Source organism: Natator depressus, chromosome 3, assembly GCF_965152275.1.
Source record: "Natator depressus isolate rNatDep1 chromosome 3, rNatDep2.hap1, whole genome shotgun sequence".
NCBI lineage: Eukaryota > Metazoa > Chordata > Testudines > Cheloniidae > Natator > Natator depressus.
The window spans coordinates 202,150,883-202,166,220 of record NC_134236.1 but is presented as its reverse complement, the minus strand read 5'-3'; the positions used below and the strand labels follow the sequence as shown (position 1 = coordinate 202,166,220).

Here is a 15,338-nt window from a genome sequence, read left to right as displayed (position 1 = left end):
TGGGAAAGCTCTCCTGTCAGCATAAAGCATCTTCATGTAGACTTGCCCTCTCACCTGACTGTGTATCCTGGGCTCCTGCTAACAACATGGTAGGAAACCATCCGTGGCTTCAGCTGTTCTGTACCTGCCCCAGTTAGTTGATTCAATTACCACTTAAAGTGGGATTAGCCAAAGCGCTCATTATGGGAGCTGAGTTAGGCCAGTGCTCAGAGCTCATGAAAACTCCACCCTCAAAGCATTAAATGCTACTTTTCTTTGGACTTCCCTCATCTCCAGACTAACTCATGACAGGGCGATGCACTCTTTTTGCCTTGAGCCAGGAAGTCCTGCTGGAGCATTTGCTACTGCGAGCTTGGTACTTATGGGCAATGTATCTTCATGGGAAAATGGACTAATCACACTCTTAAAAGGCTGCCCAACTAAACTCTGAGCCAAGCTCTGCCCTCACTTTTCACTCAGCCCCAGTGATTTCACCCCAGGAGTTAAACCAGACAGCCTTTGGAGAGTTGAAAAGACAGCACGGTAACTAGCAACGGGGCCATTCGGTTCAAGCAGGGTGAAAATCAACACATAATCTTGCCCCTTACGGGCCTGACCTTGAAAAGTGCTGAGCACACGCAACTCCTGCTAACGTCAGTGGGTGTTGCAAGGTGCTCAGCGCCTTGCCTGGGCCCAATTCAGAAAGACACCAAGCACGTCCTGTAAGGTGCTGAGCGCTCTTGCAGGATCAGGCCCTGCCTTTCTTCCTCCTCAGTATTCTCCCCAGCCGTTGTCTGCATTTTGGATGGTCAGCTCTCCAGGGAATGGACTACGCCTTCCCACAGGTTAGTACAGTGCCTAGCACAATGGAGACCTGATCTGACTAGTAATAAATAGCCACGGTCATACTGATGAAGGCTCCTAGGGGTAGATAGTGTTGCCACCACCCTATTTTGAATCAGACACACATTGCAATCTGCTGTAAACAGGCGGTAAACTCTGCTGTGTGTCAGTTTCATCCACCTGCTTTCATCCACACATCACCAGCCTCGGCTGTTTCTTTAACTTTTTTATTTTCTCCTCTCTCCAACTCTACCAAGGCTTCTTGTGACAAGGCAAAGGGAATGGCCAGGATCTCAGTTCGGGCATGTGTTTTGATCAGGCAATTTTGCACAGACTGTGTATGTGGTTGGGTTTTGAAATCTAAAACAGATCCCACCTCGGCTTCTCCCTTGATCTGAGTCAAAGCCTCTGACTATTTGAGCTGGAATGTTAAGGATGAGGCCTGCATTCCTTAATGACACAGTGAGATAAGCCGAAGCTAGGAGGGAGCAATAGAAAGAGATGGTACCAGGTTGTAAAGGCTCTGGTGCTGAGTGTTTCCCCACCAGGAAGGCAAAGAATTCTTAAAAGGAACCTAACAATGGAAGTATCCAAAAAACTGGAGAATTTCATCAAAAGCCAATAAAAGAGGAAACATTTTTGGATAGGCCAATCAAACCCCAGAGTGAGCACAAGTTAATTCTTCTCCTACAAGGAATATAAAAGCAAAAACACGTTTATTTAGCCTGTGGTCTAAACAAGCCTATGGTCTGTGCACTGCATGCTATTTGTTGTACACATGTATTATAGGTCAGGACCCCATTCCGAAATCAGTGGTAAATCTCTTTCTTGGAATTCCTTGGGAGTTGGAGCAGGCCCCAGCTATGCAAGACATGTGTAATGTTTTATCCTGATCTGATTTTGCTTTGTGACATACAGAATAGGGTGGCAACAATGGACTATTATTTAGAGCCCAAATATTCATTTCATAATTAATTTTGTTTTCGTCTAGACAATACCTCTGTTTCTGAATGCAAAAATCTTATTTCCATGGAGTTTCCCTTTAAATTCAGGGTAGGGACTTTGTAGGCACTTTTGGTGCCATGTAAACAACTAGAAGGGTTTGATCCTGCAGCCATTACTCACTTGCGTAAACCAGCTGGTATCCACAAGCAAACACTGACTTCAGCAGGGTTTTTGTAGGAGTAAAGCAAGCAGGCTGTAGCACACAGTAACTGAAATGCCAAGTCACACAAAGGGCTGGTTCGTGGGGTCTAGCAAAGCAGCACTTGGCTCAGCGTGGGTGGCAATACAAAAGGTGGCTTTGAGCTGCCGTTGGCCCAATCCTGGGGCTGCTCATCATGGGGTGTGAGTTAAAGCAGGCCATACTAGCTGCCAATGGCTATTACAATGGCTTGGAATAGTGGGTCATGATCGGGGCACCGGAACGGGGTGTGTGTGTGTGTCAGCGGGCCATGCCCCCCCACTTTTTACTGGCCATAAGGGTGAGTGACAGGGGGAGGGGTGGAGAGGAGCAAGCGGGGAGGGGGGAAAAGGCAGAATGGGAGCAGGGCCTCGGGGAAGCGGTGGTGAGGTGGCTGCGGCTCAGGGAGAAGCAGGGGTCTGAGGATGGGGGTTCAGGGGAATGGGTGGCACAAGGGCAGGGGCTCGGGGAGAAGGGGCAGTGCAGGAGCAGGGCCTTAGGGGCAGCACCACAGTTCAGGCGCCTGTGTCCCCCACCCCCCACTTTTAGGGCACTTCCGCCACGCCTGGTCATGCTCCCTCGTACTGCTGGTGTGACAGACGCTCGCTCTATTTGTCCCATGCAGCAGGGACTGAACCAGGGCTAAAAGCATTAGCTCGAGCTGTAGCAGCTAAAGAGCCAAAACACTCCAGCAGGTGCCTGTCATAGACTCATGCCCTCTATGGACGGTCACAGCAGGGACCTTTAACACACACGCACTTGCAGGAAGTAGAACTGAGAGGATTTTCACCTAGCTTAAGGGCAGCTTTTTTCTGGCAAAGCAATAGCCCCAGTGCACCCGAGACTCAGGGCCCAGCTACACAAAGCATCTCATCCCCCGGGGAAAAGCTCTGACTGAGATACCAGAAACTCATGAAGAGCCTCTCCTGCCGTTTAGTTTGCTTTTGATGCAAGGTGTCCCACAAAGTGGCATTGCAAGAGGGGAACGGAGAAGCAAGGAAGCTTTTTGACGAAGATGTGAAAACACAAGCGTCAGAGCTGTACGTGCCACCAGGGCAGCACTGCGCTATTTCATGTTCCGCGAGAATGCCCGGGGTCAGACTGAGAATTCACAAACAACTGATCCGATTTAACTGGTGGCTCAGGGACAGCAATGCCCCTTTGAAAGGTCACCTGCTCTTCCATTTTCTAATTATGAAGAAGTGAAAACGTTGGGCCGTATTACTGCTTGGACAGGACTTTGAGGCCTCCAGGGAAAGCACAGGGGGCTGCCTATAGCGATACCTGGTATCCTTCCTTCTCAGGACCTTCCTGCTTTGCAGCATAACTGCACCAATGCAAGTTCCTACTGTAGACGCACTAAGTTCCTTGTATCAGTGCCGCTTGCCAGTTGTAAACCAAGGTAAGACCCTAGTGAGTAAGATCCCAGAATAGACAAGCCCTGAGTCAGTCATGAACCGATGCCCCAGCAAGGTGCTAGGGGGCGTGGTGCTGTTGGAAGTGCCAGCTTTTGGACAATAGGGGAAAAAAAAATGGAGGTCTGGAATACCTGTGGTCACTATGGAGGCTATGGCGCTTTTGTAACAGTAGGGGCAGCATATTGCTTGTCAAATCAGCTGTGGGTGCAGAGAAAAACACTGGCAATGTGTCCCCCGCTAAACACATCACAGAGGCGGTGGGCAATATTCCATACAGGGGGATGAGACTCAAGCTGGCAAAGACCAGGAGGTAGAGCAGGGGTGGCCAACCTGAGCCTGAGAAGGAGCCAGAATTTACCAATGTATGTTGCCAAAGAGCCACAGTAATACATCAGCAGCCCCCCCCCCCCCATAACAGCCTCCTGTCCACCAGCAGCCCCGCCGGTCAGCGCCTCTCCCTCCCTTCTTGCACCTCCTGATCAGCTGTTTTGTGGCGTGCAGGAGGCTGGGTGGGGGAGGAGCGAGGGCACGGCCAGCTGAGGGTAGAATGGGGGCAGGGCCTGAGGCAAAGCCAGGGGTTGAGCAGTGAGCACCGAGCACCCCCCGGCACACTGGAAAGTTGGCGCCTGTAGCTCCAGCCCCAGAGCCGGTGCCTGTACAAGGAGCTGCATGTTAACCTCTGAAGAGCTGCATGGGGCTCCGGAGCCCCAGGTTGGCCACCCCTGAGGTGAAGAATCTTTAGCGTGACCCCTTCTAACTCACTTCGGAGTGATGTCAATGGGCTGTACGGGGTACCATTTCCAGCACTCCTTGGGCGGGAGGATGGTTGGCACGCTGCTAGACTTCTGAGAGTGCACGACTATAAAGGAAAACCAGGGGAAAGACGTCCTCCAGGCTCCTGGATGAGTATGTAGGGCCATCCTCCCTGCACCAGCAGGGCACCATTGTTTGAAGGGTAGCAAAGTATTAACATGAGCGCAAAACAATGGAAGTTAAAGATACCGTGTGTTCGATACACAATCCCAGCGACAGCCTTCCTTGAATACAAAAGTGTGTCTTTATTTAAGGGCTGGAACAGCAAAAATGTGTTTCAAGCCGGGCTAGAGTGGGAAACATTTCAAAATCTTACTGCACGAACATTCATATATACACAGCATACCACGTGGTTCCCTCCTGCTGCCAGCAGCTCTAGCATGCTGTGGCGTGTAGGCAGAACTCCCCATGGCATGAAGCAAAGGTAGAGTTCTTCAAAATCAACAGCCTAACACAGCCTGCACCTTGGATTGCAAGATCGGTTCATGCTGCCTCTCTCTGATCTCAACACAGTGTCGCCTCGTAGGTAGAGCACTGGACAAGCACTGAAGTGCCCACGGTTCTGTTCCTGGCTCTGCCACGGTCCTGCTGGGCAACCTTGGGCAAGTCACTTCACTTCCCCCGGACCTCAGTTTCCCCATCTGTAAAATGGGGATAATGACACTGACCTCCTTTGTAAAGGGCTTTGAGATCTACTGATGAAAAGAACTACTTACTACTGTTGTTAGCAGCTCCTGAGCAGGCATTAAGTAGCATAGAAGGCCTTGTATGATCCCTATGCACCACGAGTGAATTTCACTAGTAGAACACCATTGGGTCTAACTCTTCCCACAGAAGGCTAAAGAAAGGGGAACAGTGCTGCTATAAGAAGAGGGAATGCTCCCCTTCCTCTCCCTGGCTTGGGTTTGTGGTGCTCCTCCACAGCTCCCCCTCCTGTTTCAATCCACTTGAACCCTCATGCGCATACACCGGTATGCATCAGGAATAACTCCACTTCAGCCAACAGAGAGACTGGAGTAAAACCAGACCCAGTGAGAGAAGAATCAGGCCCAACGACAGCCCAAACAAACAACACCTAGCAGTGATTCTGTAGTGACAAATTCAGCATCTCAGGATGCATGAAATCTTGGGGCAGTGGAAGTCACCCACGTACTGGGTCCCGTACTTCCTTAAGTGCATCCATGCCATTTAACTTGTCAGCATTTTATGACTGTACCTGGATTACCCTGTCCAGGGATCGAGCACTTTGCGAACAGTTGAGCACTACAGGCCTGAGCCAAACCCCACTGAAGACAATGGGAGTCTCACCATTAACTCCAGTGGACCTATCTATCCAATGAAGAGGGATTTTGTTTTGCAGTTGTGAAGTGTGTATCTTGAAACCCAAGTCCAAAGGATTCAGCATTACAGATTTTAGTATCAAACGTTCCCACAGATAATTCAGGTTTCAAGTAGATAATGGCATGTAATCACTTTTGCCCAGAATTTAATGCCACGTTCATAAAATAGCGAGGAAGCACGTTTACAGGCCTTTCTAAAGTGTTAATAATGGAGAAATAGCTATTAAAACAATTATTTTAACATCAAAATGAAAATATTCCCCAAAATACTAATGTTTAAGTGCCAAGATTAATACCTGTGCTTAACTTTATGCACAGGAGTTGTCCCTTTGACTTCAGTGTGACTTCGTGCCTGTGAATAGTCCAACAATAGCAATAAGCATTTGCAGGACTGGGTCCTTAACTGATCCTCAGAGCTTGATAGTTCCATGTGCAAGACAGATCACAGAGTACTGAAAGGACCATCCTATGTATATGATAGGTAGTATTTTGTTCCAGTAATATAGCTTTCAAATGTATATTCATGTAGCCTTAGCTCTGTTAATCCTGAGATAACCTAGAAAATGGGAAATCAATGGCAGTTGCAGCAGTGTAACAGAACAGGACGTGTATCCCAATATCCTCAAATTCCTTGTTCAGGATGCTAAAATAGGTCATCTACGTTAAACAGGAAAGAATGGGAAATGTCCATCAACAATCAAGATAAAGTGAACCTTTGGTGAAATCTTCACGTAGCACGAAAACAACCAACCAAAGAAGTCTTATTTCCCTAATGTTGATCAAGAGTCACCTTATTCCATCCCTCTGACACAGGATAAGTACACAGTCTGCTATTCCATCAGCCAACAGAAGTAACAGTATAAGAGAGAAAATCTTATATATTGTCTGCTCCTTTTTGCCAGCAAACAAACATGTTGCTTCACCTCATTCCTGTCCTCCAGTTAATTTATGGAACAGATCTTCATCCAGTGTTTCATTTTGGTCTTTGGAACGAGTGGACAGGAAGATGTAACCTCCAATGTATTCATGGACAACCTTGCAATCTGCACTCAGGCACGTGAAAGCAATGGACACATTCTGATCAAACTCAATTGCAACCTAAAGAGAAAATGAAGAGCAAAAACAAAATGATGAAAATGATGAAAATAAACAAGATCACCTCTGTACCAGTGATCACATGAATCTTTAGAATAGACGGAGCCCAATAAATACCTGTTGGACTATAAATGCCTAAATAAATAGCTGGCATTGCTAATAAGAGTAGTGTGGGAAAAGGATTTCTGAATTTTCAGTAAGCCCTTTTTCCCCAATCTGTTCAGTTAGGGCCCTCTTGTGGTCAAATCTCCCTTACTGTTTTTACAGCCCAAACAATAAGCCATTTCACTGATCACACTAAGGTAGCTGGGGAAGTTCCCAGCTTTTAAACAGATCAGTGGGAATGTTGCAAAGAACAGGAACGACCCTACTTTGAGTCTGTATGCAAACAAGTTAAAGAACGTTACTATTTAATTATTGTTCAGGATGTCATGTGCTGAATCCAAGTGTGCTTTGGGGGCTAGAATTCTAGTTGTACAAAGCCCCAAAAGCCAGCTCAGCTGGCTTTTGGGCAATTCTGCCTCCTTGTGATCCTGGCATAGCAGCTCCTCACCACACCCTCCCAGACCCTGGCACACAAGGGGCATTCTTGGGGGGTAGCTGGAGCTTCTCACACTTCTGTTATCCCTGGCTTCTGGAAAGGCCCTTGGGCCTAGGGGGAGCCAGGTGTAAGCTAGAGCAGAGGCTTTCAACCTTTTTCTCTCCGAGGTCCCCCCAACATGCCATAAAAACTCTATGGCCCACCTGTGCCACAACAACTGTTTTTCTGCGTGTAAGTTGCTCAGGTATTGGCTTCAGCCCTGGGTGGCAGGTCTCGGGGACCCGGGCTTGAGCCCCATGCGGTGGGGCTTCAGCTTACTGCCCTGGGCCCAAGCAAGCCTAATACCGGCCCTGCTTAACAGACCCCCTGAAACCTGCTTGCAGTCAGGGAGCCCCGGACCCCTGGTGGAGATCCACTGAGACAGAGCAGCCTGAAGGCTGCTCTGACTTATGTCAGGGGTCAGGCTACTCTCTGGCCCCCGAATCTAGGATTCACAAAAGGTGTCTTAAAGCCACCTTTGCCCTCCAATTACCAAATCCTGCACTGAGCTAAGCTTGGCTGGACCAAGGAAGCTGAGCGTCTTTGTAAAAATGACATTGGGGCGCTCCATATTTACCCTCTCTCAGCGACTTATGCATTGAAGTAGCAGAGCTTGAAGATTATTTCCATGTTAGCCCTGCAAACTCAGCCTGGGATCTGAGAGTCAAGTTGGGTTCTTTCTGCATCTCACATCATTCCCAGAAATCAAGATTCTGCCTCTGGAGTCTAGAGAATGATGGCTCAGACAGACTGCAATCCCAGCTGACTCTGCTATCACTTTACTGGTAAAGCATTAAAAACACATTGGAAGCCGATTCTGCTCTTGAGTTCACCTGTACCATCCCAATGAAATCAGGGGCAGAATTTAACTGAAGGCTGAATTTGTCCCCTTTCTAGTCAATTACAATGAGCAGATCTGATTTAGGCATACAGGGAGCAGACATGTTAAACAGGTGCCGTTTTTGCATTTTTCTGACTGTGCTTTAAATCTGAGTTTTAAGTCTCTGCCTTTTTAAAAAAAAACAGTATAATACCTACGTTGTATGTAGTGTCGTCGTAGCCATGACAGTCCCAGGATATTAGAAAGACAAAGTAGGTACGGTAATCTCTTTTATTGGACCAACTTCTATTGGTGAGAATGTAGCCTGATCTATAGATTCTTGTATTAATTATACTGATTACTTAAGAATTCCCAGTTATCACTTTGAGGGTTGACAGGTTCTTGTCCCAAGATCAGGCCCAGTGTTATTAAAATTACTGTAGAGGTGGGAACCCCGATGTGCACAGTTGCAACACTCACACTATAGGAAAACTTCTGTATTTACAATAGTTCGTTAATACATTTAGCAAAGTCACGAACACTCCAACTCAGTAAGGTAGATGGAGATAATACAAAATGTCCTTCTGCACATCCATATACTCACACCATCTCCTGCAGAACAACCTGAAATGTGAGCCATTATTTTCCTCATCACCAGTGGCCATCATTCTGGCCCCTTCCAAGGACTACGTCTCTCTCCTACCGTCCGAAGGCTGGGATACAACTTGTATAATATGGTACGCTGATGCCCCTATGTCTAATGCCTATTCAGCAGGGGTTTCTCCCCTCTTCCTTATTTGTATTTCCTCACCCTATTAACGTTGAGGTGCCCTTCTCCTATAGGTTAGTACATCAATGACCTCAACTTATCATCATATGTGTTAATTCCTTGCCATGGCACTCTTGTGGGCAGTCATCTGCAGATGTTAACTCATGTTCCTGTGGTTGACTGTGTCGTTATGAGCAAAATTTCCTCTTACACACTCTATTCCCAGTTCCCCAAAACTTGGAGGTTACAATTGGGCCATTTATCTGTGCCTAAGTTCATAGCTTCAGCACTTAGCATAAGGCTTGAGGCCTAATGTCTTACAGGGTACAGGCCTGTAGGTTCCTTGCATGACTGCTGAATATAGTAAAGGCAGAATATAATGAAGACAAGGCAGTGAATATAATAAAGGCAAACTAGTCCTATGGGCTACAAGACAGACAAGATTTCAAGCTTCAAAGAGCTCTGTGTGGCTCAAAAGCTTGTCTCTCTCACCAACAGAAGTTGGTCCAATACCTCACCCATCTTGTCTCGCTAGTCACACAAATGGATTATTTAATAAACCGTGACATCAGACTAGTTTTGGGCTTTAAAAAATGATCTGGTGAAAGCATCTTCAGGAGATTGAAATGTAGGAATTGGACACGAAGAGCTGTTCTGATTTTACCTGACGTATTTCCCAGTTCACATTCCACTGCTTCATACTGGAGAATCTCCATGTTGTGATAGGATCCCCAGTGGCTGCATCGATCCTAATCAGCCTGTTATAGGAAACTCCCAGCAGGTCATCTTTCTTGCTTCCTTTAAACCTGGGGCGGGGGGGGGGGGGGTGAAAGCAGATTCATTTTGCAGCATGTTTCCCTAGTCAGATATTTCACCTGTTCCTTATGCAAGTGTGGCAAAAAGGGGGAGGAGCAAAAAGGGGCGCTCACCTTCCTTATGCAAGGTGAGCGCCCAGAGGCAGCCTGTACAACGCAGGAGGTTGGAGCAGTAACGGGCTTGAATCAAACCCGCTGATCACAACATCCTGGAACTTGGGAAAGTTTGGCTCCTTCTCTGCTGCAGTGCGTGGCACAAGGCAGGCAAGAATATGGTCTGGTAAAATATGGCAGTGGCTATGAAAATACAGCAGAAGAATGTATTCTCATGAGAATGTAGCTATTCAGCCACCAGCATTTTAGAGAAATAAAGGAGGACTGTATGAAAAACACAGGGAAAAAAAGCTTATTTTAAAGGGACATGTAAGAGTGCTGGCCTGTAAACACAGGCATGGCTGGCACATCTTTATTATTACTGTTATGATTTATCTTGTGATAGCACATTGGCACCCCCATCATGGACCAGGACCCCATTGTGCTAAGTGTTATACAAACACAGGACAAAAACGTAATCCCGGCTCCAAAGAAGCTGATACAGGGACATAGCCCCTTTAAGCCTGGGGGCTGCTGGGAGTTGTAGTTTCCACACAGATCACATGATGGTGGGGGGGTCCATTGGCAGTGTCATGTGACACCTGCAGGAGACTATATAAAGGAATGCTCCTGCCTCACTCTGGAGGAGATGAGTATTTGAGGTAAGACCAAGTAAAGTCCTTCCATGGGAACTTGGCAAGGGGCCTAGGAGATAGCTAGGAAAAGCATTTCCTTCCCCCCACCCCCTTTGCTGAAAGCTGGAAAGGCCTCTTTAGCTCTTGGAAGTGTTTTGTGTTAGATGAGATTCCAAAATAGAATCAAATTAAGAGGACAAAGCTGGCTCTGCATGAAAGGACTTGAACCAGATCAGAATGTGTGTGTGTGTGTGTGTGTGTGTGTGTGAGAGATATCTGTCTATCAGTTTACAGGACATCATTGCACAAATATGTTATCTATGCTACAAAATCATTCAGTTGTATCACAGTTTAGGACCTTCTGCAGAATTGTTGATGAAACAAGGGACAAAGTGCATCCTAAATCATCTTTATACAAGACAGAAGGCACCAAATAAGGGATGTGCCTTATAGGTTTTTTTTTTTTGCTCTGTAAATTTTGCTGAACTTTTTGGAGAGAGCAATTGTGACTCAGTCGTCTAAATTCTGCCCTCAGGTTCACCTGTATATCCCTACTGAAACCTTAGGAAGACCCAGTAGAGCAGCGTGAGATGGATGCTGCAAGGCAATAGCTAAGAGCAGAATTGGACCCTATTTGTTCAGACCCAGCTTCCAGCTGACAACTGAGGGCAGGTCTACACTATGGGGCTAAGTCGACCTAAGTTACGCAACTCCAGCTATGTGACTAACGTAGCTGAAGTCAACGTAGCTTAGGTCGACTTATTGCGGTGTCTACACCACACTGGGTCGACGAGAGAAACTCTCTTGTCGACTTCACCAGAACGAGAAGCATAAGGTGAGTACCGGAGTCAACGGGAGAGTGATCGGCAGTCAATTTAGCGGGTCTTCACTAGACCCGCTAAATCGACTCCCGGTGGATCGATCGCCACACGTTGATTTCCCCGGTAAGTGGGGACAAGCCCTGAGATATGGAGGAGCCGAAAGTTTGCTTTTTGAATGCATATCGTACGTAATGAATTGCCAAAACAGGTGTGATGCTTAAAAGAAATGCAGTGTTGCATCTAGCGCTAATGGGAAAGAGCAGGAGTGATGAAATGCAATGCATAGTTGAGAACACGGAGAAGGAAATGGTGCTTTTCCATCTTTGAGTCTGTATGAGCGATAAGTCTAGTTTATTCCTCCGGGTACCTTACTTCAGTCAAAACTCATCATGTTTTGTACAATGCCAAACACAATGGGGCGTAACGAGGCTCCTAAGTGCTACCACCTAATAAATAGTAATATTTCTATTATCGTAACGCATAGGAGCCCTTGTCCTAGGCCAGAACCTCATTGTGCTTAGAGCTGTACAAACCCAGAATAAAGCTGGTCCTAAAACAGCATGCAGGTTTCCAGAATTTAAAAAGGGTCCTAAAAAAAAAAAAAAAAAAAAAAAAAAAAAAAGTGTAAGATCGTGTTCTGAGACTTGAGATTCAAAGGAGTCTCTGACAATCACTGACCAGGAAAACAGCAGGGCAGTCTGACATCATTACCTTACAATGTAGTATGTTAAACCGAACTCAGGGAGGGACTGCCACGCCTGGATAAAACGCAACTTGGCTTCCACTAGCGGCATCTTTGCCACGTTTTGGTGGGCTTCCAGAATGCGGGCGGCCAACTGAGAGAGACAGGGAGAGAGGAAGGAGTTCAGCGGGTGGAGGACTACTGTGCAAAAAATGTCCTTTGTTTTCTTTAAATAAAATAGTGTCCGCTCCAGGGCCATGTTCAGACACAAATGGTTCAGGATGAAGTAGTCACTGTCCTAAGTAAACAAGGTGCTGTATTCACTCAGGGACAGATCCTGACCTGTGGCCTTGTTCTCCTCAGCGCAGATCAGGAGAGACTGGGGCATAAAGATACCTGCCTAATCCTCATTTTCTGCTGTGCTGGACTCCAGCATAAAGCAGAGCAACCTCAGAGCTGCTCTATTTTATGTTTGCTGCCCACCTCCCCTAAGGAGCATTTCACAGCTGGAGACTGCCAGGATGTTAGGAGGCCCTGGCCACATCCCCTGCACTGCAGGCCAGGTGTCGGGTGGTGTAGGAGCTCCTGCGGTGGCCCATTGCCACCCAAGGATTCCTCTAGGCATGCGGGAGCCTCGTGAAGCCAGACCTAATGAATTTATGACTGCTCTACCTTGCCTGATTGGTGCAGAGCAGCGGGCGTGCACGGAGGGAATCAAGTGACAGCACAGGAAGAGCTTTTAGCTTCCAAGTTGCACATTCAGGACAATATGGTGCTCCGATCCCAGCTAGCCTGGGGCGACGGCTCATTCCAGCACCCTGCGCTGCCTCAGGCTAGCGACTCTTTGGCTGGCTCGTTTCTGGTTCTCGTCCTACATCCTTGTTTTGGCCCGGCGCACTTCCCTGTTTCTGCTTTGCGCTGGGTCCCCTTGCGGCTGCTACCCCGACTTGCCCCGCAGAAGCTCATGGCGTGGAAACTGCATTGCCGTGCGCAGAGTCACTCTGGAGCCATGCTCCTGGAATGCTAAATATGCTGCCCAGGAGCCCTGCAGAGTGCTGGGGAAATGGACCCCGCTCACCTGCTGGGGCAGGCAGATCAGGTTTAAAGCGAATGAGAGAAGCAAGCTCCTTTATGACACCAGGCCGTTGTTACATTTGGTACTCATTCATGCCCATTGCAGTCACTGCACTTAGCCTCATTCGTGCAATCTAGTGACAAGTACATCGGTGCAAACAAAGGTGCTCTTTGCTAGGGAGCAGATTTACCACGCTGATTCCTGATCTAATGCCAGGGCTGGGCTCTGGAAGCCTATGAGGCCTGCAGCGGGGGCCCCTCTGAGTCTGTGGCCCTATAAAGGAGAAAACCCTACGGTGAGAGCTGAGTTGCAGGTAGCTCTGCTATCTGGCTTTGGAGAGGAGCCGGCTGATAAGTTCTGGGAGGAATGGGCTGACTTGATTTGTTACATGCAAACAATTCGTTACTCGACAATTGTAACATCATTTCAAACCCACTGAGTGACAAACTGGTACAACTTCGGGGGGGGGGGGGGGGGAAGCTGCCTGGCAAACTTTTTTCCAGTCCTCCCCAAATTTTTGAGACTTCAAAACTTTTCCTGTTTTGCAACAGGATGAAACTGAGCCCTTTTTTAATGAAAAACGAGTGCGAGAGAGAGAGAAGAGATCAACCCTCCACCCTAGAATAGCCAAGAGGTTCAAGTCCCTGGGCTGCCTCAGGCAAAGCATAGCCTTAAACCTGGGTCTCCCACATATATCCCAGGCAAGTGCCCTAACCACTGGACTATTGGCTGTTCTGGGAGGTGGTGTTTGCAAGTACGTACATACATACATATCTTCTGGTGCCCCCTCCCCCGACCTAAGAAACCTTCTCGCCAAAACAGACCCTGTCCCGTGAACTTTTTCTGTTTCGGAGAACTGGCTTTTTCCCAACAAAAACCAGTTTAGCCAAAACATTTCCCGACCAGCTCTGCTAGGGGTTGGGGCACCACGGGAGGTTTTTCCCCTCCTTTCCCAGTCTAGGGGGCTACTGGAGGACCCTATCTACCTAAGGTACAGACAACCCCGTCCCTGGTGCATCCTTCTGCGGTGCCAGCACCATCAATAGGAGGTGGCCGCTGGCTTTGGAGACAGAGGGGTGGCTGCAGGGGGCTTCCTGGGAGAAAGCAAGTGTTGAGAGCCTGTCGCTGTGCTTGTTTTAAAGAGACAGGCCTCTCATTCAACCCCGAGGACGAGAATTATTGTTGTAAGATATTCCTGGCTGTGGCCAGGAGCCCCTTGAGAAGTTTCCCAGCATTGTTCTGAGCCAGTCCGACCCTGGGCTCCACCCCACAGCGTATCAGGAGCCTGTCACCTCTCCTTTCCCAGGGGCCAGCCTAACCCTGATGACGCCAGCCGTACCTGTTTGGACTTGTATTTTTTGGCATATCGTGGTGAGACAAAGCGTTCCGGTTTCATGTCCACGCTCTCTGGATCGGAGACCGCCTGCGGAGACGTGGTCCGGTTCTTCATCCTCAGGAATGAAAGGATTTTATGCACCTCGGGCTGGTAAGAGCTGTCTGCCATTGTTTTGCCTTTCGCAGCTAAGACACAAGCAGCCATCCAGCATGCATATTGATTCTCCTGCAACAAAAACCCAATCGTTTGCAATTACTGGCCAAATTCTTGCCGTTTGTTGCTCACAAGCAGTTCGTTATGATCATTCAACACCCAAAATTCAAGCTGTGTCGATTAGTTTCGTTTGGACACATAAATCACATGTATCAATGCTGCTCTCTGATTGGGTTAGTGTAACGCAGAATCAGCTGCCCAGGAGACGATTAACTTCGCGAGTTCCAGAGCGGCTTCCCTGGAATATTCTGATGTTTATTTGAAATCAGCTGTTAATATTCCGGCTTGGTAGAACATTCACACAGGGCCTGACTTCGAGAAATGCCTAGCATCTGTAGTTCCCACTGGCTTCAGTAGCAACTGTGGGTGCTCAGCATATCTGACTCACAGGCATAAACAGAGCAGAAGCAAATTCAATATTTTATCCAAGTGAATATTTGTGGGAAACCATTCGATACATTCTCCTGGCTCCAGCAGTGGCTACTGAGCCTAGTGAGTAAAATAAAATGCTTTGGAATAGAGCCGGGGGGGGGAGGGGGGGGGAATATTGTCCATGGAACCTTTTTTTTGTGACCAGAATGAAAATTTTCACAAAGAATCTTCATTTGGGTCAACATGACAAATTTCAGTACAATAAAATTCAAAAAATGTGTGTGTGTAAATCACTTATTTTTCGACTATCCTTCCCGCTGCTCGTTTTTCCAGTGGGAAAACGTGAGGGGAAAAAAAGAAAAAAAAAAAAGTGTCTGAAAATTTCAAAACAAAACATTTTCATTATTTTGAAATTTTTCACCGTGTGCGTACTTGTGTCAAACGGCTCTGCACGTG

The 15,338-nt window shown here is 47.5% G+C and overlaps 1 protein-coding gene across 1 annotated transcript in view; it reads right to left on the bottom strand.

The window, feature by feature from the left end:
• Window positions 1–6,319: 6,319 nt before the first annotated feature.
• The window catches only part of FERMT1 (FERM domain containing kindlin 1), a 38,190-nt gene continuing 29,171 nt past the window's right edge, over window positions 6,320–15,338 (bottom strand). Inside the window, exons 12-15 of the mRNA XM_074949689.1 lie at window positions 14,301–14,522; window positions 11,916–12,040; window positions 9,505–9,646; window positions 6,320–6,674 (exon numbers count right to left, since the gene is read on the bottom strand). Of these exons, the coding sequence (XP_074805790.1) occupies window positions 6,501–6,674; window positions 9,505–9,646; window positions 11,916–12,040; window positions 14,301–14,522 (663 nt within the window). The 3' untranslated portion in view covers window positions 6,320–6,500. The remainder of the gene's footprint in view (window positions 6,675–9,504; window positions 9,647–11,915; window positions 12,041–14,300; window positions 14,523–15,338) is intronic.